We start from the raw sequence: 24,219 nt of genomic DNA on the forward strand, positions 1-24,219 counted from the left end.
CCACCGCATATCCCCGAAGCAATATGGACTTAGTTGCTAATGCTCCTAAAAACCAAATAACAGCCCTCAGAGGAAGAGTATAAAGTCCGTATGAAATGGCTAGCCATATCCCCAGATTTCAAGCCCTAAGTGCGTGCCTGTGATTTTATAGCCAAGAGGATTACTAGTCATACGTTTCAGAAACCTCACTTGGCTTGCAACAGTCCATTCAAGAACAGGATTTCATACTTCCAGAAATAATTAAGTTTCCTTCTTGGCATGAGAAGTCTATGTCATGTTTGTATTCCTTTATATGGGATGCTCTCATGAACTAATCTGCATAGCTATATAATTTTAAATCGAAATTTGTCCAGTCTTTGCACATTATTAAGATACATTTAAAATGAATATCTTAATACGCAGTAAAATTCAATAAAAAGAAAACGTAGTTTGCAGATTAGCATTCTACTACATCTCATATTGTGAATCGCTTCACAACGAATTACCCAGTCTTACACTTCGAATAAATAACGTTTCCCAAATAGATGGGTGCAAAGCCCTGAGGGACACCCCATGTAGACATGTACATTTGTATAGTATCTTATGTAGGACGGCACCTGAACGTCAATTCATCTCCGCCTTCGTACACTGTGATGATTACAGAAAGCACTGTAAAAGGCCAGAAATGTGTGTAAAATTATGTTCGTGCAGTGTGTGTGTGAGGGACACCCTATCATAAAATGCATTCTGGAAGTTTCCCTACAAGTGGCTACAGTCTAGGCAGACAGAGTGGTCAGGTGAAGTACAGAATTGCTTACGCCGCATGTCCAAATCTATATGATACCGTAAATAGGGTAATTTTTAAAATTTTTTGAACATTCTATTTTATAAACTCTTCTGATACTGTGTGACCATTCCAGAGTACAAACTCTTTATTTAAAAAAATAATAATAATAAAAAAATAAATAATAAAATATACACGACTTCGTAGTGTAACAGTTGGGCTGGATGAAATTGCTTCGAAATCGAAAATGCTTTTCTCTAGCTTGTATTGTTTCCAAGCTAGAGAAAAGAGATAAGAAAGTCGATTAGGCAACTGAAATGTTGCTGTTGGTAACAAAGAGGGATCTACAAACATCAATTCCTGGCTTAAATCCACTTTTGATGAATGGAGAAACTTTTTTAAAGTTTTTTTCGCCGGCACTGAGCTAGATGAGGTCGATCGTAATAGAAATTTTCCAATTGGGAGTTCAGGCTTTTCGCCCTATAAAACAAAACTACAGTACAAAACTTGCCTTCATAATACAGTCAAGTTGCCCACAACATGGGTGATTATACAGTGCTCCGCCAAAATACAGTATTATAGAAATTACCTATTAGCACATAAATCCACATGTAACAGGTTAGCAGTGACAGTCCCTTCATGGCACGACACAGATATTCCTAGAGATGTTATTCCATTCGTGTTGTAGAATGACCTCTAAATCCGTTCGATTCATTGGTTACCGAATTCCATCTCGGTTGCATAGTACCAGAGGGCTTCACATTTTGATGGGCTTCATGTCCGGTGAGTGCGCCAGTCACGGAAGATGCTGGTAATGAGCGTACCATTCCTGATAATTTTGTGCCGTCTACGCCGTAACACTATCATCTTGGAACAGACCATTGCCATTTCGGTACGTCACCATTACATCCGAATACAGTCCTTACTGCTTCCTTATAATCGCCATGCTAAAGTCGGAGACCTACAACAAATCATACAGTGCTGTACTTGTGAACTGTGATTCGTTTGCCTACCTTACGTTTCCCATGCTCAATTGACTAATGCAACCGTTCCCGAAATCTCTGAAAAAGGATTCATCTGTTACACACACATAGTTGTTGTCGGGTTCTAGGCGCATCAGCAGTTAATACCATATTGAGCCATTGTGCATCATGGTCGTACAAGTGTATATTCACGATATGCATGTTGTGTTGGCTGAAGAACTCAGAATAAAGAGAACGCTATTTCCTCGGTCTGAGATGGGCTAATTACAGTCTCGATTGAAGAAGCCTTTCGAAATTCCTCCAGTCATTGATGGGAGTAATTTCAAATTTTTTCTAAAAACTCTCTAAACGAGTGACAAGTAGCGAAACCATTAAACTGTCTTGAACTCTGCTACACACACACACTGCTCTGAGTTTCCTGCGTGCTGTTCTGACGCAAGCAAACTCTGTTGTCGGATAGTGAAAATTTTGTTGATTGTCTGAAAGCTGCTTTCCGATTTTTGCGTACAGGGGTCACATCTTTTGTTTCTGGTTATGAGTTTATCTCAAGAAAATTTTTCTCAGAAAGACTTGAACAAGATATTACAGAGAAGTTACGAATATTCCCTAGGGGAAACGCTTCAAACAACACATAACAAAGCATTTCTCGCGCCCATCATATATGTGATGCCGATTGTCATTTCAATAAACAATTTCATCAAAACAATACGTGATTAGCAGCTACACTGATAACACAGTGATTGCGATGCTGTCCTTCAAGAGCATGTTGAAAAGGCCCTTGTCTAAATCTTCTTTTAGAATAGCTAAATATTGTCCATTCCAAATTTAATTTTGTGTGATTATTTGTTTTCTGTCACCAGGCTTCCAAATTGACGGAGTTATCTATAATTGTCCTGTACAAATGCATTATGGCATGGGCTGTCTACATTGATCTAAACAACAAATCCAACTCAAACTGTTCTACTTGGAGACCCCTGGCTTAGTGCCGTGAAGAGTTTGTAAAGGTAGGGTACCTGCGTGTACCTAGGAACTTTACAATAAAGATCATATTTATTATCAATAAATGGGTCGCTTTGCGCTATAATATGGTTTACAAGTAGACGAATATTTTAAAAGGATGAACAGTGAATATTATTAACTTTGTATGACGTAGAATTTAATAGTAATATTGTCCTGTTTGTAAATACGAATGACATCTCCAAAATAATTATCTGACAACACCGTCACCACAACAAGCAACCTTATTTGGTTGTCACCAACCATGGCTTAACAACAATGGCATTATTTAGGTATGTGATATCTGTTTATATTCATTTATATTATTCGTTGTAGGCCCCGGACTGGTATTCATCGTCTATCCAGAAGCTATTGCCACAATGCCAGGATCAACGTTTTGGTCCATTATCTTCTTCCTCATGCTGCTTACCTTGGGACTTGACAGCTCGGTAAAGTTTTTCTGATCAAGATATATCTCTTATAATATATAAATTGCAATATACAATTTCTTATAACTGAAGAGTAATCAAGGATTATTGCATTAAATACTTGCATTTTTCAGATATTTAATATTTTCTTCGCATAGTTTGGCGGGTCTGAAGCTATCATCACTGCCCTCAGCGATGAATATCCAGTTTTAAGGAAGAACCGGGAGGTTTTCGTCGCGTGTCTCTTCACTCTTTACTACCTTGTGGGGCTTGCCAGCTGTGCTCAGGTACGTTATTTATAAGCGCGTAATCATCTGAATTATTTCAGTCATCTTGTTTCATTACCATTTCCTGGAGCATGCTTTATTAGAATTTGTAAATTATTTATAAGCGCGTAAGTATTATTCATTGATCTGCTTCACTAAGTGGACTTTAGTGAAGTCCACTTAGTGAAGTGGACTTTATGTTAAATAATTATCATAAAATGCTCTCTCACACATACTTACTGGTGCGTATTTCATTTCCAGGGTGGTGCATATGTTGTTCAACTGCTAGATAGGTATGCGGCAGGCTATTCAATTTTGTTCGCAGTATTCTTTGAAGCAGTAGCAGTGTCCTGGATTTATGGTAAGTATCTGATGGAATTTATGTTTTCATGAACAGATGACCTCTGGTAATCGCACTAAATAAAAAAAGTGTTCTACTGCAGTTTAGAAAGATATGTTCATGAATTCAAAAATGCCCGATGCCTTAGATTAAGAATTCATTTTGCAAATATACCCTATCGTATTTGTAAAAGTAAGAAAAAAAAAAAAAAAAAGAATTCCACGATGATGACATGTCGATAAATTGAAACTGCCGGTAAGAAGTCAAGATGAAATTTTCTGATAGACAAAGTTACTTTTGGCATTTGGGCATAGTATCTATTTTGAAGTACTGATTCCCAACAGATAAACAGAGAAGTCACTATACGAAGGCTAGTTTATTTCTAACTACAGGATGCTGAAATTCAGTGATTCTTGATAGCATCTATGGAGCTTAAGATGTGGCTGTAAGAATGGGTATCCTAATATCCATCCGAACAGAGCCCGCTACCTGAGAATGAGAGACTACTAGAACTGGATCAGAGAAGTCATAGGGGCTCAAAGGAAAAAAAAGAAGCATACAGTGGCATAAATGACAATGCAAAAAAGATAGGTGAGGGGAAACACCGACACACTGTTAATTTTAAAATTCACTAAAAGGTATCTTACAACAATAATGAGAAAACCCTCCATTCTTAGAAGAAAAAACCGTTGGAAAACTAAGAATATGGGTTTTCTGCATAAGCCGACAGAGATCACACAGACAATACAATTTGCTTTGATGATTTATACTGATACATCTCCGTAGACTTATATGTGACCTTTCTCTGGGATTTACTATACCGTTGGAAAATACCAAGATAGAAACTAAAATAAGCTGTAACTCTTGTGGGTAAAAAAGTAAAAAAAAACGAAGATAGCAAAGATGATTGTTGGAAAGTGTCTCTTTACGTAAGGACTTCACATGAAGGGAAATTAACGGAAAACAGCAGCAGATGTGTTCATTATTTACAACTTTGTTTTCTGCGAATCAAATTAAGGCAGGCCTCTGGGGAAAGAGCCGGAGAGTCCAGGAAAAAATCAAAATATTTGGAAATATCTTAAAATTCCATTAATTGATAGGAGCTGCAATGTCTCTTCTTAACTAATTAAAATTTCATATAAACATAACACCAGGATTGCATAACTGCATTGTTCAGAGGGGTGTAATTTGACCGGAGTCAACCTGAAAAAAAAAATGTAAATACGCAAGAACTATCGAATTTTACTGGTAGAAGGGAGGGGAAGTCCTTGATAATATTGTGGGCACGTTCATCATTGACCTCAACGAATCTGATTCCGAAGCGCGGTGAAGGGGAATTGGAGTCGGTAGTGAATCGAAAAACGATGAACTGAAAAAAAAAAAAAAAAAAAAAAGAAGCTTTTTCCATGAGGACAGTTTGTATCTGGCTTGGTAAAGAAAATGTACCCTTGAAAGCAAATCTTAACAGCAAAACAACCTAGAAAAAAAAAAAAAAAACAGCGAAAGTTGCACTAGCAGAGCCCATCGCAGCCTGCATTCACCCAGGAAAGCACAGCAGCATGGGTTCCTACAAGGTAAGGTAAACCTACTAGGAACATACTTACTAAGAGAAATAATAACATTACGCAAAAGAAATGTAAATTTTGGGGAACCACAGTAACAAATTGTGATCACGGGGCATCTGCTACTGTGAAAATTCCCAAAAAAGTTAGCATTTCTGTCATGGCTTACTATTAATAACAAAGCGAAAATGTGAAGGATAAAGACAGTTTGAACAAAACACATGCTTAAAACAGGTTGTTCCTGGCTGACACCCTGTAATCAGGAAACAACTTAAGCAAACTGAAAGATAAAATGTGAATTTCCCTATTGATCAGAGCAAATGGACTCCGACCCCTGGAAATATTCAAAATAAACTGTACTACCGAGCAAAAAAGCAACTATGGCATTACTTAAATAATACTGAAAAAGTATTAATACAGAACGAGAAAAGTAAAAGGGAAGGGTTCTCAAGAACACGAAACAATAATAAATGAACATTTATTAAACGCGGTGTGATCAACTAATAATGTATAAATTAAAAAAAAAAAAACTCATGCTACGCATAAAAATGACTGCTAAATGCAACAAGAAATTGAGAGGCTCTAACTGATACTAAGCAAAATTAAGCAAAGTATGAAAATGCAGTAATAATAATAATAATAATAATAATAAAAGAAAAGTGAAAACCAAATAAGAAAGAGCTCGCACTCACCCGGGGAAGCAAGGTGGCATGAAATCCTGCACGATACGGCACCTACTGCCTGAAATACCCTAGAAACCCCCTTCCCTCTTCTTGAATTATGCTGCAATTTTTATACGTGGTAGAGTGGTTTTTTTTTTTTTTTTTAATTTAGACATCATTACTTGATCACACAACCTTACTTTATACATTTGAGTTAACTTTCTTAAAGAAGATTTTGGTTATCCCTAATTAAAAAACCACTTGTGGTATCTTCCCAGACAAAGAAATTAAGGATAGTGTGTTGCAACTCGATATCTCCGATATTATAAAATTCGACAGTGTTCCAATGTTTTTTGTGATGCGGAAATAATATTTTTGTATTAAAATATTTTGATCGAAATAGGCATAAGCATAAATCCATATTCATAACTTTGCATTCCTACAACAGCTTTATATCATGTGATAATATAACTATGGCTTCTAGTTTATTAGGACTGTGTGGAAAAATTTACTCAATTATATTAAGAACACTTTAATCATGATTTCTTATTCAGTGTTCATTATTTTTAATTCCTTAATACAAAATAAAGCATATTAATTATTAAAGAAGCATATTATTTTACTTTATTTTGTGTACAAATTTATTTTAATTTTAATAATACTAAGTTAATTATAAGAATCATTTTAGTGCCTATTTTCCTGATTAGTACAGAGAAATATAGCTTTAATTTATAAGTAATAATGCGCAGTATTATACGAGATCAGTGGTGGCCCCAGGTAACAGCTAAAGGGGCTATAGTCCCCTTATGGTAAAAATAAGTGGAATTTTTTACTGCTGCATGATTACTGAAGCCCCGAATATTGCTTTAGACGCTCCCTTTAACAGCTTTATCCCCCCCCTCCCCCCAGTTTGAAAATCTTCGAACAGGCACTCTACAGGATGTTTCAAAATTGCAAGGAACACATGTGGCAGCATATTCTACAACTGAAATAGAATTCCTACAAACATGTCTCAAAAGTTTTTGTTTCCATGTTATTAAATATTAATCCTAAATTATAAATCCCTGAAAAATACTTTTTGTTCAAATTTACTGTCATAAAAATGACTGTATAAAACGGGCATTAAACAGTACAAAACATGCGTACCGATACCGACATGATTAGTACTGTTTTGCAGCTTCTGCTACACGAATCGAATGAATTATTCAGTCATAAGTAATCAGTGTGACACTGGTTACGTATGTCTATACTAATCAACGAATACTTGAGTATCGGGGCCCAGGACGACTGCCTCGTACTTTACAGAAGAGAATTTGTTAAACTTATTTATTATAAGAGACTTAACTTTCAAATTGTTTACTTCTACTCAATTATTCTTAACTGTTATTATTTTAATTTATGTTCTGGTTCACAAGAATTTTGTAGCCGCTGTTCGCAAATACACCGAAGAATTTGCAACTTGACGAGCATCGAGTCATAAATCATTTGCGGGTGGGAGACCATTACGAGTAAATGTTGATACAGGAAGATTTTGATGAACTGAATGTTGAAGAGCAAATACTTCGTGTTATTCAAGTATCTCCTACCACAAGTGCCAGAAGGTTGTGAGGTTGCATAAATGCTTGATCTGCCAAGTGCAATTGCTGTTCACGTAATTAATGGAAGACATTACACAAACAGCAATTGTATCCATTTTAAAATACACCTATACAAAACTTGTTTCCACAAGATGTGAATAAACGCATAAACCTTTTTGGCACATTTTGCAAGGCGCACGTGAAACTCAATTTCTCAGCCGTGTTCTGGTTGCAGATGCATCATGTTTTTCAAGGAATTGAATTCTAAACTCTCGAAATACTCATACCTGCCCGAAGAAAAACACACACACGATTTTCCAGTACTCGTTATCAACATGCCTTTTCCTTTAATGTTTGTTGTGGTTTTCTTGGGGAACATTATTGGAAGGGCATACCTACCTTAACTGCGGTATCATTTGCGGAAATGACTGAAATGCATACTATTGAAAATCGGCAGAGCATGTGGTTTAGACATGGATTGGTCGGAACAGCCCTGTACAACGGCCACCACAATCACTTGACCCCGAACCCCTCAATCTTTGTGCGAAGTCCATCGTTTGTTCTACTCGTATTACCATGCAAGGAGAACTGAGAAATTGCATTTCGGAAGCTGCAGAAACCATTAAAAATCCGGAAACGATAAGTTATGGTAGAGAACAGTGGGTTCATCGCGTTGGATCCTGCATCGAACAGAAGGAAGGTTACTTCGAAGAGACCTGGGGATAACTATACAGTCCGGAATGAAGTTCCCTGAAGAACAGTCAAACTTCCATCTGGTGTTAATAATTTAAGCAAATTGTTATAGGAGATGCACACACTTTAGAGAGTTATGTTTATACAAACTTTCTTTTTCTATTTTAACTTGTAGAATATCCTCTTACGTTTGTTCCGTGCAATTTTGAAGCACCCTGTATAATATTGTCGGTGTCTATAACAAATCGATCAAGGCTATCAAACGAATGACAATGATAAAATAATTATGATTAAATATACTATTATTCGTTTGTAACATTTTTCCCTTTTCATTTTCAGGAATTCAACGTTTCTCTCAAGATATCAAGGAAATGTTGGGTACTGAGGTAGGCCTGTGGTGGAAGTTTTGTTGGGTTTTTGTGGCCCCATTCTTTATAATGGTTAGTAATTGATTTATTGATATATAAATGTGATTTATATATACAGATATACTCCCAATGCTATCAGTCGACGACCGGGGAATTTTTTTATAGTGTGTATGTCAGTTAAGTTATTTCGAGGAAAGGTTTCTAAATTTCATCTTTACTTTATTTAAATCTTGTGCTTAAAACTTATTCCAATGAATTATTATAATTTTGGGAGTGTAACTAAAGCTGTGAAAAACTTGTATGATTTTTAAGTTTAAGATTTACTCAAATTATATAGTTTATGTAAGTAAATCTGTAACATTTTAAAAAACTTATGTTTAGACTTATCTATCCATTTTTACTTTTAAATTAAATTGACTCAATTTTTTAAATGAAAACCAATCTATTACATTTCTAAGTTTCATTGGGAAAAAATACACCATTTAATCATTAAAATACCAACACACACACACACACACACAATTTTAATGAATGGTGACACTAAGAACTGTAATTGTCGTGCAAGGAGTTTATAGGAGAATTAACAGTTAATCACTATTGTCCAGATTTTATGTTCACATCTACATTCACTTTAGAAGTAACTGTCTAGGGCACTGCTAAATCGCCGCAGAATGCTCTTTTCAGACAGCTTTCATACAGGAGTGAAAACGTCCTGAAATGCAACGAATCTAATCATCATTCAAGGAACTGACTTCCGATGGTAAGATGATATCGATATTATAATCGCTAGACGTTTGTCTAAATTGGCCATGCCGACAAACCAATATATGCAATGGTTAGCTACCAGGAGGTGGGGGGGGGGGGGATCAATGAGGCCTGAAATTGAGCAGCTTTGCTTGTGGATTAAAAAAATGCGTGGGCATGTATTTTGTCAATATTGTTTGAAAACACCAGTTCCATTGCTTTTGAGCACTAGTTCAGAACACAACGGCATTTTATAAGGGAAACGAATACCGAGTGGGTATTCGTTTGACCTTAATCATACACTTTTTTTCTCGTCGGTAGACGAGACTCCAAGCAATTTTTGATAAGAGGAAGGCGGTATTTTGGTTCAGTCCTTCAACACAGCAGTCAATTGTTACTGATTGTGGACATGTCAGCCTGGCCCAGAGCCAACGCTTTAGTCATCCCAAATGTGTTCGGTGGGGTTAGGGTCGAAGCTTTAAAATAAATTTTCTGTTTATACTCCGGCACGACAACCAAGTCAGTAGAGTTTACAATAAATCGTCAATACAAATATTTATCGTATTTAGTAGTCACGGGCTTGAACCCCGGTCCACTCAAGGAACGCGTGCTATGCACTCTCGCTCCTGACCACTGGGCTACGTCAGGCCTGGTCAGTTTAGGTAACGGTAGTATTAAAGGATACCAGCAAAACAGCACAGCAGGGGTCTGATCACAGGCGATGGGCAGGGGGGAGCTAGCCAGATGAGTTATCTAATTTACATACAGGCGTGTTTACCCTCTGTCAGTTGTTAGCCAGTCAGGTAAGTTATTTGATTTTCATTCAAAGTTAGTTTCTAGTTTTGTTACTGGATGGTGCTGTGAATTTTTTGTTATTGAGTAGTGGTGTTATTGAATACAATTAATTATTGTATTCCTTTGAGAGAAATAAAACTGCACAAAATTTGTGTATTTAAGAACTATTCAAATTAATTACAGTATTCTAAAGTTTCTAATTTATCTCACGCCTCTGAATAAGCCAATGAACCTTAATTTGTAAGATATGGTTAAGTTAAAAAAAAAAAAAAAACTTTATGTGAATTTATTGAAGTCTTAAAGAGTACATAAATAGGTATGTGTACATAGCGGTGATACATAGTAGCCTGTTCTTAAATCAAGCAAAACTATCAATATCAAAACAAAAATATAATGGAATATTTACTGTTCTCCACTGCTTTCTTCTTCAACAGCAGCTGAGATCGTATGGTTAGGATCACTGTTCCACAAGTATTTGTTCTCGGTGCTCAAGTTTTCACACACAAACTTCACGACAAAACATCATAGTGTAAAAAAACATGTTGGAGACAGTCAACTTGTGTAGTGGAGACCCGCTAATTTTCGTAAAATCGGACTAACTTATGTAAAATGCTAACTTATTGTGATATTCTCTTGTAGAGGATCTGTGTTCTCATTTTGAACTTAAAATTAATCTTGTGAATTTTAACCAAATAGGATAGTATAGACTATTAAGAAGTATTTTTGGAATATTCAATTTTAGAAATTTTATATTTTAAGGCAGATTCTCTTACCTGAGATTTTTTCAGAATGGCTGCATCCGGGTGAGATGTAATTGGTATAATATTGAAATAAAATAAACTTAGTAAGAGGCGAAGGAATAAAAGCAAGACAAAACATCAGTGAGATATTCGTTTTAATGTATTTTAAAATATCAATATGAAAATCCAGCAAAAGAACAAAAATTTGAAAAATATCGATTTTACTGAGTTATGCAAATGAATTCATAAGCAGTAAAAAATAGTGCATAGATAAAACATAGAAGCGTGCCCAAATAAAACGTCTGACATTCTTAAATAGCAACGTAGGTGTGACACAGACTCCTAACTCTGATAATGAGGGAAGGGGATCTGTGACTGGCACTCCTCCTGCTTAGGCATGTTCTACTTAACTGAGAATCCGGTTGTCCATTTCATACTGTTTATACTCTCCTTTCGAAGATATTAGTTCTTTAGGAGAGCTGTGTGAGGAATGTATTATCATCCGTTAAAAGAAAATCTCGGCAAGAGTGGCATTAGAATCAAGGATCTAATCTCAATACCTTATAGTAGTGATAGTTAATGGTGGAAACGCATGAAGGACAGTAACCACTGGCAGCGATTCCAGCTAGCACCATTAAATGGCCACCTCCAAACTCGTCTCTTTCCAAGATGTTAGCAGGATTTTTGCTACCTGGCTTTTTGTTCCCTCCAGATGAAAGCGGGTTGAGATTCCGACTGAAGGCTGTATCTCGACTTAATAGTTAAAAGCATCCTATCCTATTGCTCCTGGGTCCAATCAACATACTTCTAGCTCCATTTCAAACGAATCCTTTTGTGTACAAGAGTAAAGGAAACATAATTGGTTGGTGGGCCTGCATAGAGACCCCCCCATTCTCTCAAGCTTCCTACAGACGGTACACCGGACACACTCATCCGGTACATCCATCAAGCTTTGAAGAGTTACTGTGCTGTGAAATCTCTACGATGCTTTGCAATTAGGGCCGTATGTCCCTATTTCGGACAGGTCTTCGACGAGAGATAGTTTGCATGTTTTGGAACTAGTTCCACAGTTCGCTTGCAGCGCTGCGATTCACATTCAGCACCTGGCCACTTCAGTTTGATTTTTTTTTTCTTGCTTCCATTGGGCCTATTATTTTGTTGGGGATTCATTCAAATGGTGTCCTTGCGACACTTTCACAGTAATATTTCACAATAATACTCGAATAAATGCGAAATGGACTTTTTTTTTTTTTTTTTTGAACCTGGTTACCCAATTTGCATGCTGTGTGCGACTTTGTTTACTTGGCTAGACAGAAAACGTTTTATCTCATAAGTGACGAATACGTGGTTCTACTTTTATTAAAAAAATGCATTTGTTTTTCGTGTTAGTTCGTTAGTTTTTGAGTACCAGTGATTTTGTATCTCATTACTTTTGGTACGGTCGTGTGTGTGTGTGCAAACTTTGTGGTGTGTGCCTTACACATTCTTAAATAAAACTATTAACTTCAATTAATTTATCCTGTTTTTGTATATTTAGTTAATTATCGTGTACGGCTTGATCAACTATGAACCTTTGACCTACGAAGACTACATATATCCCATGTGGGCTAATGCACTAGGGATGTGTATTGCTGCCTCTTCAATCTTGTGCATTCCCGGAATGGCCATCTGGCAGATAATAAGGACCCCTGGCACGCTTACTCAGGTACGTCTCGAAAGAAATAAAACGTAGAAAAACTGAACTGTTGCAGGATTTTAGCATTAGTAGAAGCATATGATGCAAGAAAGCAAGCTTATACAGCATCAGCCAAAAAAAATTCCCATTTCCCACAACCATTCGCTCCGAAACTTTGTCCAGTTCTTCCTTGAATTTATTTAAACTAGTTATCAACTTCCACAACGATGGATGGAAGTTTTGTTCCAGCAATCAACCATCCGCTGGCTAAAGGCAAATTTCCGAACATCATCTATTCTACAACTGTCCTTCCTCAATTTGAATTTATGCCTTCTCAGGTTCGCAATCTGAGCAAGAGGACAAATCCCATCAGCATTGAGCCTGCTCAACCGATTCAAGGCTTTATACACTTCAATCACGTCACCTCGCAGGTGCCTAGTCTCCAGACGCTGCAATTTTCAGAATTTAAGCCTTTCTTGGTATGAGCACTCCTTCGTTCCCCTCACCAATCCTGTTGCCCTTCTGTGTACTCGCTCAAGCAACTCTACGTCCTTCCTAAAATAAGGCCTCCAGACTTGTATGCAGTACTCAAGGTGTGGCCTGACCATTGCCTTATACAAAGAAATAATCACCTTCTCCCTATTAGCAAAATTCCTGTATATTATTGACAAGACCCCATGACTTGCTCTGGCAGCCTGTTTGCACTTCATATCTGACTGCACAATTACCCCCAGCTCTTTTTCATTCATTCTCTACCACCCTGAGTGTAGTACCACACAGTTGGTACGTTTCTCTAGGGTTCTTCTTCCAGTCACATAGCTCTCTGAGGAGCTGTTGTGGCCACCAACAAATTCCTCCAAATGCATCGATCGTGTGCTATACGAGTAGCATCGCAAAGTGTCATGCCCAGAAGTTCACTGATCCCATCCTTCCACCTAGTTGCAGGTCTTCCTCTGCACCTCTCCCCTCGGTTTTTCGTTCCATTATATTCTTCAACAGAAAGTTTTCCCTTCTTATTACATTACCAAAAAACTTTTCTTTTGTTTGTGCTATGAAGAATTTTTGGCCTGCCAATTTTATCCAATATCTATTCATTTGTTCTTCGATCCAAGTAAGAATTACGCAGTATTCTCTTGTAACATCACATTTCAAATGCCTCCGTTTTCTTCCTGTCAATTCTTTTCAGATTCCGTCCTTCACATTCATAAGTGGCAACTGGAAAAATCGACAAATCAGTGATTCTCAATTTCATCTTTAGGGGCAGATCATGATCTCTCCATAATTTTATCAGATCAGCGACCAACATTTTAGTAATTGCCTGTCGTCTCTTTACATCGCTTGAGCAGTCACTATTTTTATTTATTTTTGACCCTATGTAATCAGATTCATCAACTTCTTCGATATCTTGCCCATTAACCTTCACTTTACTGGAACCGAGATTATCACCATAATTTTAGTTTTACACACATTCAGAAACAATCTTTTTTTTCTTACTTGCTTCACATACTCTCCTCAGAGTTTCTTTAAGACAATCCTTAGAATTACAAATTAGCAGATTATCATCTGCATAACGAAGGTTGTTTATCTTCAGTCCTCCAATTTTGATGCCAGTCTCTAAATCTTCCAAAGCTTCAGGCATGATATCTTCGGCATAAAGATTCCGAATTCACATAATTCAGCTTAATCAGCTGAATTATGTGGATTGGGGGTTTCCTCAATATTCATATTTCCCCATAATAGTCATAGTTTCTCATGTTGAACAGAATCAAATGCTTAGCATAATTTATAAAACACAAAACGACTGGAACATTGAATTCTTTGCATTTTTCAATAATCAGTCGTAGACTGATCTGATCTCTGGTTCCTCTACCCCTTCTGAAACCTGCTTCCTCTTCTGGCATTTTATCTTCAAGTTTTCTTGAGATTCTGTTCAATATGATTTTAAGAAGAATCTTGCTAGCGTGAGAAATTAGGCTAGTAGTCCTGTAATTTCGCCGACCGGGCTAGCCGGGTGGGTAAAGTGCCTGCGTGACAACCCAAAGGTCGCGGGTTCGAATTCCGTCTCGGGCTTGGATCAGAGTACAAAATGCAAAAACTTTGGGAGGTGCATTATGGCTACAGAAGCCAATGCGCCAACAACTAACTAATTAACTAGCAACAACCTGTAATTTCAGCAAATTTTCAGATCTCATTTTTTTTGGTAGATTGATTTCTTCCAATCTGATGGCCACCGTCCCGTTTCCCAAATTTTTACAATCATTTTATGAAAAAACTCTACGCCATTCACACCTGTAGCCTTAATCAATTCCGCTGGGATTTCATCAATTCCAGGTGACTTGCCACACATTAGTTCTCTGATGACTTTTTCGACTTCTTCCTTCAGTGGTACTGGTTCATGATCACACTCTTGAAAAGGGGGTGGCAGATCATTAGTATAGTAATTATTGTACACATTAGTACATATGTATAGAATCTATGTATATGTGTACATATACATATCAAGGCCTGACCATAGGCAGAGTAATTGGTTTCAGAATTTAAAATAACCTTTCAAAAATGCGCTGTTTAAGTGGCAGAGGATGTTTTAAAAGAGAATTATGAAGGCGCAGGGCAACGGTTCATTCACTTTCAGTTAGGCTACGCTTGAAAAAAATAAACTACGTACAAATTCTAATCCTTGATGACGTCCTTCGACGAAACTTCTTGCTCAACCACAGTAGGTTCTTCTTCATCACTACAAATTTCAGGTTCCATTGCGTCTGCAATGAGTTCCTCTTCATTCTTGCATATCTTGAAACAGCCGATGTCAGCATCCACGTCGGTGTAAAAACACGCTTTCTGCTAAGTTTAGGTGATGACGTACCTCTTCCAAAATTTCTTCACTATTATAGGACTGTTCTTCGCCATAAACGGAGCAAGAAGCATGCGAAGCTTCATTCATTCATTGCATAATTCAAGGCGACAAATCCGGCATGTTTGAAGCAGCTGACGACCATTTTTTGTCAACTTCATCCCATGCCTAAACATATAAATACATTATTGCCTGCAGTAAATTTTTGCATTGTATTTTGCTTTTGAAACACACACAATTTTGTTTAATAGCAATATTTTTAGCACTAGATTACGCCTTCATCAATTGGCTGAAAAACTGATGTCATACTTTGTGGTAAGTACTTAACAACGAGTATAAGTACTTAACAACGATTATACCTATGTCTTTCACAGCAAATTTTGTTATTCTCCTCGATCATTTTGCGATCTAAGCCTCTGATCCATTTTTCGTAGATTTTTGATGACATCCAAGCCTTTTGGTTTGCTCGATACTTATTTCTTTAAAGCTTCTGGGCTTTCCAATGATTAAGGGAGGAAGTTTCTCTGTGGAAGACATGTTTACCGTTGGGACGACGGTAATCAGTTGTTTTGTCTTTTTTCCGCCACTACATTTTTCACCTGTAAGCGTTTTATCAACTTAAATATATTAAATTTTAAAATTTTATTCCATTACTTCGTAACGTCAGTGTTGATGGCTGCACTTTCGCTGCACACGTTTTTGAAAGACAGTCCACGACGAGTGGTACTTGTACATTCCAAAATTATGGGGAAAAAAATTAAAAATAGATTAAGGGAGAACTATTGGTCGTAGATTAGCCCGATTTTAAATCAATACTCTACAGGAAATGGGATTCTTTACAAAATCTAAACTTGATTTATTTCCAATATCACTGGAAGGAGAACGTTTGGAGAAAGTGAAGCCAAGGGGTGTACAGGTTACTTTAAAAGTCATGCCGGTCATTGTTTACCATTAATCGTCATGTTATTTTTTTCCGAAAAAGCTATTTGATTAAACTGTACTAGGAGAATTCTGAGTCTGTTACTGCTGCTTTACGTTTCGTTAAAAAACACGCGTGAAAGGCGGAACAGGACTAATATCACCATCTGGATTATCCTGACTAAGAGGTTCGAGGAAATAGGACACTTGACATGATCTTTCATTTGGTCCACGAAATGGAAGACCATCAATATCTATTGCAGGTGCACCGGCTATTGAAGAGCACATCCGTGAATTAGCCTTTATCGACGGATGGAACAGCGGGTGTTCCTGCTGTTTTACATCCATTTGACGTTCCAAGAAAAACAGTGCGGCGTGCTGAGGGGTAAGCAACACTGTATTCTTACAAAGTCAATCTTATGCAGTAACTACTACTATAAGATTAACCAAGAGGCACTCAATCCTTTATAATCAATAAGCAGGTCAAGAAGTCGTCCATTTAATTGATTCTGACTGAATTAACGAAGCACGGTTGTATGTTTTCACCTTTCTGAAACTCGGGATTTATTAATCAAACAGGAAACCGTCCAAATAATACCCGGAGTTGCGGACACAATATAATTACGCCTCATAATCTTAGCTGCTGCTTTCTAGCAACACAAACCTAACTAATTAAATGGTGAATAATTTATTTCGGCATTAGCATTAATTTGGTTTTTATGGTTTATCTTTTCAGCGCCTTCGCATCTTGACAACTCCATGGCGAGACAGCCACTGTTGCAGCAGTGTTAACGCTGAAGTGATCCAAATCAAAACAGCAGCTGGCTATCCACCTGCGACACCACTGTAAGAATAACTGCCATTACATCATAATAAAAAAGACAATTTTTAAGCGTGGAAAAATAGCACGTTAGAAGCGAATAAGTATTCTTTTTATTTATTTTATTTCGCTCCGGCAAACAATAGGAGGACATATTATATATGAACTCCTTTTTGAATAAATGAAAAGGTGCTGTTCAATGTACGACGAAGAAATACAAAGTTTATTATTTATTTCCCATTTCAACGATGCGCTTCAAGTGCCATATAAATTCTAAATTGTATTATAGGAAACCTACATTGTACATGGGGTGGGGGGAGAGTAAGTCAGTCACAGAGCAAACCAAAAAAGCATTTATTCGCTTGTCCAATTCCTTTATCAAATTCTCGAAACCAGCTGTTGTCGTAATCAGTGACGTGCATCATTTTCAATCTCCGCATCGCCAGAAAAAAAGTTTGCCACCGAATTGTTTTTAAGCGGACCAAACAAATAGAAATCACAAGATTCGAGGTCAGGAATAGGAGGAGAAATTAAGACGTTCCTACCAAATCATTTAATGGTCTCTTTGGATGCATACACCTCATGCGGCCTTGCATTTCATGCCACAGTAGTAAGCCACGACTCAATAGCTAAGGTCGTTTTCTTCAAATTGAGTTTGCTACGTTCTTTCAGAACTATGCAGCATTCATGGATCTCCAGGCATTTTGAAAATGCATCAGAAGAATGTCATGGAAGCCCACAGTCACAATTACTTTCCCTACAGACGGCACAGCATTATACTGCTTTGTTCAGGGTGAATTAGGACGCTTCCATTGAGAAAGAAACTGCACTTTATACCATCGTGGCATATGCTGCAACAGATTGCTTAAAACTCAATTATTTATTTAGTATTTATTTAATTGCATTTGTTTTTGTGACTGACACTCTCCCCTTCTTATGTACGCACATATAATATTATATAAAAGTAAATTTATGTGAATAATATCAAATTATTTTAATGGATGTAAGTTGGGCATATTGCTAATTGATCTTTTCTGTATTTTCGTAAGCTAGTTGGTAGATATGTACTACTGTGTAAACCAAAATATTATTGGTAACTTAATGTATTGGTTGATATTATAATCCTGCTAAATGTTAAGTGACCGTATATCATATAATGCATTTGTAACTAGTGCTGGGTTGAGGCGAATTTTACAAATACTCTATAACTTTAAAAGGTCATAAACCAGATGTTTGTCTAAATATTACTAAACAAAACATAAAGTTCAGTTCTCGCACACAATTACACAACAGTCAGTCGATCTAATGATGAAAATACTGTAATCCTCAAAGAGGCTCACGGTGTAGTCGGTAATTACCTTGTTTTGAGAAGGGAAAGGGCTAGGTTTGAATCTCGTGGATAATGGAAGGAACTGTTTATATGGTTTTTAAATCTCCCCAACTTGCCTGTTCAGCAGAAATGCTTGGGTAGTTATTGTACTAACCTAACAAAACATTCCGCAAGATGCGTCCACTTCGGCATGAAACCTTTCGAACCCCTTTTTTTTCGCTTTTCAACACATAATCGAGTCCATTGGGGTCCCAACCTTGGTGCAGGTGATACAGTTCCACCACGGCCGTGAGCTCATGGCACCCAAAAGGAAAAGCGATAAATTTATGAGCCAAAATGAAACGTTCAACAGGATCCAGGATTGTGATGATATGCCACTGATCGAGTCAAGATAACAAATAACAATGCAGAACTCATTATATCTCGCTCCCTTTACTCACGAAGAGCGAGTTATAATTCAGTATTTAATTATAGCGAGAAGTCAAACAATCCACATCTTTCATCCCTATAGATAATGAAAATTATGAGTTCACTGTGCTATAAAGTTAACTTTGGGTTCAGGTGTTACATGGCATCTAAAGTAACAAATCTCAGTAAGTTGGAGTACAACGCCTAATAATCACGTAAAGCTCCGACCAACCAACTAGCGATACTGTGTATTAACTAAGTTATAAGGCCACAGCAAGTGGAGAATGAGAGACTGCACTAAATCGAAATTAAAGTCACATTAATTTTTGTTTCAGAATTTAAAAATGTCTTCATTCAATCGATTTGTTCAAACATAGTTTGACCAAAAAAAGCTTTTTCCATAACTTTATTCGAATACTCTGTGGCATAAGTTGAAGCATCATCAGCTTATAAAGAAACGTGCTAGCTGCCTAAATCTAGCTCGAACAATATCTCAATTTGAATTTCTGACAACGAAAAATATTTAATATTTTAAACAGCACATTTTATTTTTCGACTTTATTAAGAAAGAAAATGCCATAAAATTCAAAATTTCTTGATTTGAACTACATTCGCTTTAAGGCGGTGCCTGTTTCGGCGGCGCTTTATGGTCCGCCCTTTTCAAGTCCAAACACAATAAATAAGTTCAAAATCAATTTCACCAAGAATCCATCCGTGAAATTCTCGGACATTCCTGCCGAGGCAAATAAAGAAATGAAGCGTCAATATATAGTGTCTGTACACTGTGTATAAAACAGTCGGTTTGCATGTTTTATTGAATGAGAAACTACAGTAGAACTTTTCAAGAGAAAAGCTATGCAGCCTAAGCTTGAAACCAACTAACCTAACCAAGGTATGAAAAAGCCAATAAAATTTTCTGCGGCCGAGATAGAATTCGAACAGAGTCCTTTTCAACACCTTTGAGATGCATCACAGAAAATTCTATACCTTATTATTCGGTGATTAGAAGTAGGCGGTGCAGATACAAGAAAAAACAGACGTCTGCTCACAGCGAATCATCTCAGGTTCCAAAACTCCTATAATTGTCTGTGTACAAATTAGCCAAACATATATTTCTATGATCTGTACCCTAGATGTTTCCAGCTAGCCTAAATTAGTAGAATATCTAGTGATCGTACATCATTTTATTGTCCAACTTCAAACTCCCAGAACCAACCTTTCTTCTTCCTCATTTATTCATTCATAATTGCAATCTATAGAAGTTCGTCTAATGTCAATAAGTATCTTCTTTCATCTTCTCAACCTTCAGCCCATGCACGGTACTAAGTACTATAGGCTTTAATACATATCGATCTTGGAGTTCTTATTAAAAAAAGTAATCATTCGAATGCTTCTGAAACAGTGCGGTCAAGAGGAACTTGAGTTCGATATCATTTGCGTGGGTATATGCCGTAGTCGCCGGGAAATTTTATTTACGTTTTTCATGCTGAAAGGAACTGGACAATTTGCATTTAGGTCTCTAAAGACCAAAACAAGCAAGTTAAAAAAAAAAAAAAAATTCGGGATTTGTAGCTTGATTTTCTGAAAAAATGGTAGAAAACTTAAAATGTACCACGAAGTCTGAGACATCATAAAATAGTAGGCAATCGGCAACATGTGGAGTAGAAGTATATTACTGAAAATGAGGGATAATGTGGCATAACTGGAACAGGGTTCAAATAATAAAATCGCAATTTCTAAATGAATAAGCTCGCCAAGAAAATCAAGTTTTATGTTTAAATTCTTCTCTTTCTTGGTGATTCCTCTCTCTGTCTCTCTCTCTCAGGATAACTCAGAATTCTTTTTTTGGCTGGTGTAACAAAGCCTCAGGCTTACTTGCGCCATATGGCTAATTATAATAATAACTTACTGCGGAGGAAAACGAATTCACTTTGATATATTATTAAATCTTTATTATTATTAACAACAGATGGAAGTTTGTTCCAGCAATTAACCACCCGCTGGCTAAAGGCAAATTTCTGAACATCTATTCTACGACTGTCTTTCCTCAATTTGAATTTATGTCCCCTCAGGTTCGTAATCTGAGCGAGCGGAAGAATCCCATCAAAATTCAGCGTGCTCAACCCATTCAAGGCCTTATACACCTCAATCAGATCACCTCGCAGGTGCCTAGCCTCCAGCCGCTGCAATTTGCAGAACTTTAGCCTTTCTTGGTTCCCCTTCGTTCCCCTCACCTATCTTGTTGCCCTTCTCTGTACACGCTCAAGCAACTCTACATCCTTCCTAAAATGAGGCCTCCTAACCTGTACGCAGTACTCAAGACGTGGCCTGATCATTGCCTTATACAAAGGAATAATCACCTCCTTTCCCTACTAGCAAAATTCCTGTATATCATTGACAATACCCCATGACCTGTTCTGGCAGCCTGTCTGCATTGCTCAGAAAACTTCATATCTGACTGCACAATTACTCCCAATCTTTTTCATTCTCTACCACCCTGAGTGTAGTACCACACAGCTGGTACGTTTCTCTGGGGTTACTTCTATTCATATGCAGTACTTTGCATTTGTCAATGTTAAACTTCAGCTGCCACTTCTCAGCCCATCTGCCCAAATTTTCTAGATCCTGTTTCAGTAGCACACTGTCATTAACAATGCTGCCCATCTTTGTATCATCTGCAAACTATCATCTGCTCGCCGCATGGAACAGAGCATTGTCTAGTTGACATGGATGGTCGGTCCATTTCCATAGAACCCAGTGTAGGTACTAAAAAGCCTTAGTGGCACACTTAGACAATCCTGCAGACATCTGGAGCTCTAACGCTGTTTCCCAAAGAACGTCGCTTGGTTTGCTTTCACCATTTTCTTCAAGGATCGACGAATCCTACCCATCAGTTTTTGGCCCACCTGACCGTTTGAATGCACCTGCATCGTCCTTGTTCTTCCATTTTTTCGCTCGGCCTGATTGACTGCATGATTCAAACATCTGGCTATCGCAAGCTGTGGCAAACTGCTGATACGGCATCCAATAATTAGGCCTATCCCCTGAAACGCATTTCTGCGATTTTATTCTGCTTGTTTTTGTGATAAGTCAGCTATTGGCGCAATATTTTAAAATGTTCCGGCATTACCTCTCATTCGTACTGTTCACTAAGTTAGGAGAGGGGACCGCTACTTTTGCCAGGGTAGTGTATTTCAAAAAACGTTATCAATTTATATATATATATTACTATCAAACCAGATCAGTACGGCTAAGTTATTTGTATATTAAAAAAGACAATGTGAAGAGTATCGTCACCATCAGATAAAATGCTGTCACTTTCTATTGAAAGACGACCACCACAGCAGAAGTAAGCTTCCCACCTGAATACTAGGGCAGGGTACATCCCTGATCTCCTTTTAAATATTCATATTGTTGCTAACAATTATTGTCTAGCAATTTCAATGTTAACTTTTACAGGAAAATATATGGTATTTTTATATTAGGCTAGATTTGAGCTTTTCATCTTGAGCTGTGAGGAGGTAAACCCGTCTTTTTTTAAATCTCATTTCCAAAAAAGTAAACTGCAATTCGTGACCTTTTAATGTATGTACAAATGAGAAATGTATTTTGAAATAAATATTTTTCTGTTGTACAAACCGTGAATTGAAACGTATATGTAGCCTTCTATTACAAAGAAAGAGTAAGAATGAATTGTAATATGTAATCTTGTTTCTTTGATATCCACAACGAATCTCTCGCAATGGCATCCAACTAGTTAAATGGCCTATGCAATGAACCGTTCTGTCTTTAGGGATGCTGACAAAGAGACTCTGCTACTCTGTTGCAAAGGAACACATTTGATTCATCTAAAAGTACAACCCAGAGATATTTGTGTACATTCTTTTTGTTGCTGTTGTCAGAAATAAATATTATCTTAGTGTTTTTTTCGTTTGTATATGTACACCACACAAGCAAGATTACCTTTTATCTAATCACAGTATTATTACTCTCAATAAACAAACAGTTGCTTACGATTAAGTACATACCACCTTCAAACATTCGTAAGATTTTCTTAGCTTTTAAGCTGCTTAAATTATTGGAGGTCGGTATATAATGAGGGTGGTTAAAATATGAATGAGAATTTCTTATTACAAGGATTATTAAGAAATACAAGAATGTAGAGTAGCTATAGCGGTATTATCTGGGGAAAGAATAAGCATTAGCTACGAGGGGTAGTCAGTAAGGCACAAAGTTAGGAAAGAAACAGAAGCAAAGAGGAACCCACTTACTTCGGTTCCGTTCGAATTCTGTAACCCAACTGCGTAAAAAAGATGTCGTTGCTTTCATAACCAGTAACGTGCATAGTTTTCGAAAATCGCATCTTCAGAAAAAGTTTGCCACCAAGCTGTTATTAGGTGAACTAAAAAAATATGCAAGTCTTTTTCTGGAGAAAAATCAAGAAGTTCACATCCAAATCATTAATGATCTCGTCGGCTCCATGCGCTGTGTAAGGAATATGTGTATCGTGTTATTCATTACTATATGGGGCAGAAATCTGAGCTTCTGCGGCCATAACTAGTATCAAAGAATTTATTCTAATGAATACTGGCTATTACAGTGGATGACATACAAACACAGATGCGCCAAAATAATACACAACTCACAGCTTATAGAAAAGCTCAACTTTGTTCTTGCAAAACATAAGTGTTAGCAGCGTTATATTCAAATGAGATGTCAATATGTCCAACATCAATCCAATAAGCACATATCCTCATATCTTGACTGGCGATATAAAAAGGAAGTTTTGCTTCTCAGTGTAAGACCCTGGCCAGTTGGCCATGAGCGGTAAATGCAAAACCAAACTACTATACTATATGTCCTCTATAAGGCATTCTTTATCCCAGCACTAGCCTATGCAGCTGGGGCCTGGTACACAAAGACTAGCACAGCTGTCAACAAAAAAAAGACTGGAGATGACACACCGATCGATATTGCTCATAATGACAAGAGCTTGCTGCACTGTGAGCACCCAACGCGCTCCAGGTCCTGGCGGGATGCCTTCCCCTGGACTTGGAGATTGCGTGCTGGGGGTTGCTGTACCAACATTCCAAAGGAAAAATAGTCTCTCATATAGGATTCACCACAGACCCATCAAACTCCAAAACTGTGGAGAACAGACGGATTTTGCAACACGTGAAATCACTATGGCAAAATCGCTGGAACCTCACTAACAAAGGCTCCATTACTAAGAAGTTTATACCGGATGTAGGACAAGTTTATCCACTCTCCCCAGCCTGGTTTTCGCCCGGACTCAAAAC

The 24,219-nt window shown here is 37.3% G+C and overlaps 1 protein-coding gene across 1 annotated transcript in view; it reads left to right on the forward strand.

Moving 5' to 3' along the window:
• DAT (Sodium-dependent dopamine transporter) overlaps nucleotides 1-18,036 on the forward strand; it is a 121,279-nt gene extending 103,243 nt beyond the window's left edge. The window contains exons 8-13 of the mRNA XM_090373539.1: nucleotides 3,079-3,191; nucleotides 3,329-3,457; nucleotides 3,698-3,797; nucleotides 8,610-8,710; nucleotides 12,455-12,622; nucleotides 17,098-18,036. Of these exons, the coding sequence (XP_090229665.1) occupies nucleotides 3,079-3,191; nucleotides 3,329-3,457; nucleotides 3,698-3,797; nucleotides 8,610-8,710; nucleotides 12,455-12,622; nucleotides 17,098-17,211 (725 nt within the window). The 3' untranslated portion in view covers nucleotides 17,212-18,036. The remainder of the gene's footprint in view (nucleotides 1-3,078; nucleotides 3,192-3,328; nucleotides 3,458-3,697; nucleotides 3,798-8,609; nucleotides 8,711-12,454; nucleotides 12,623-17,097) is intronic.
• The last annotated feature ends 6,183 nt before the right edge of the window (nucleotides 18,037-24,219 follow it).

The sequence above is a fragment of the Mastigoproctus giganteus genome, chromosome 5 (genome assembly GCF_048544385.1).
Source record: "Mastigoproctus giganteus isolate SK-2022 chromosome 5, ASM4854438v1, whole genome shotgun sequence".
Taxonomy (NCBI): Eukaryota; Metazoa; Arthropoda; class Arachnida; order Uropygi; family Thelyphonidae; genus Mastigoproctus; species Mastigoproctus giganteus.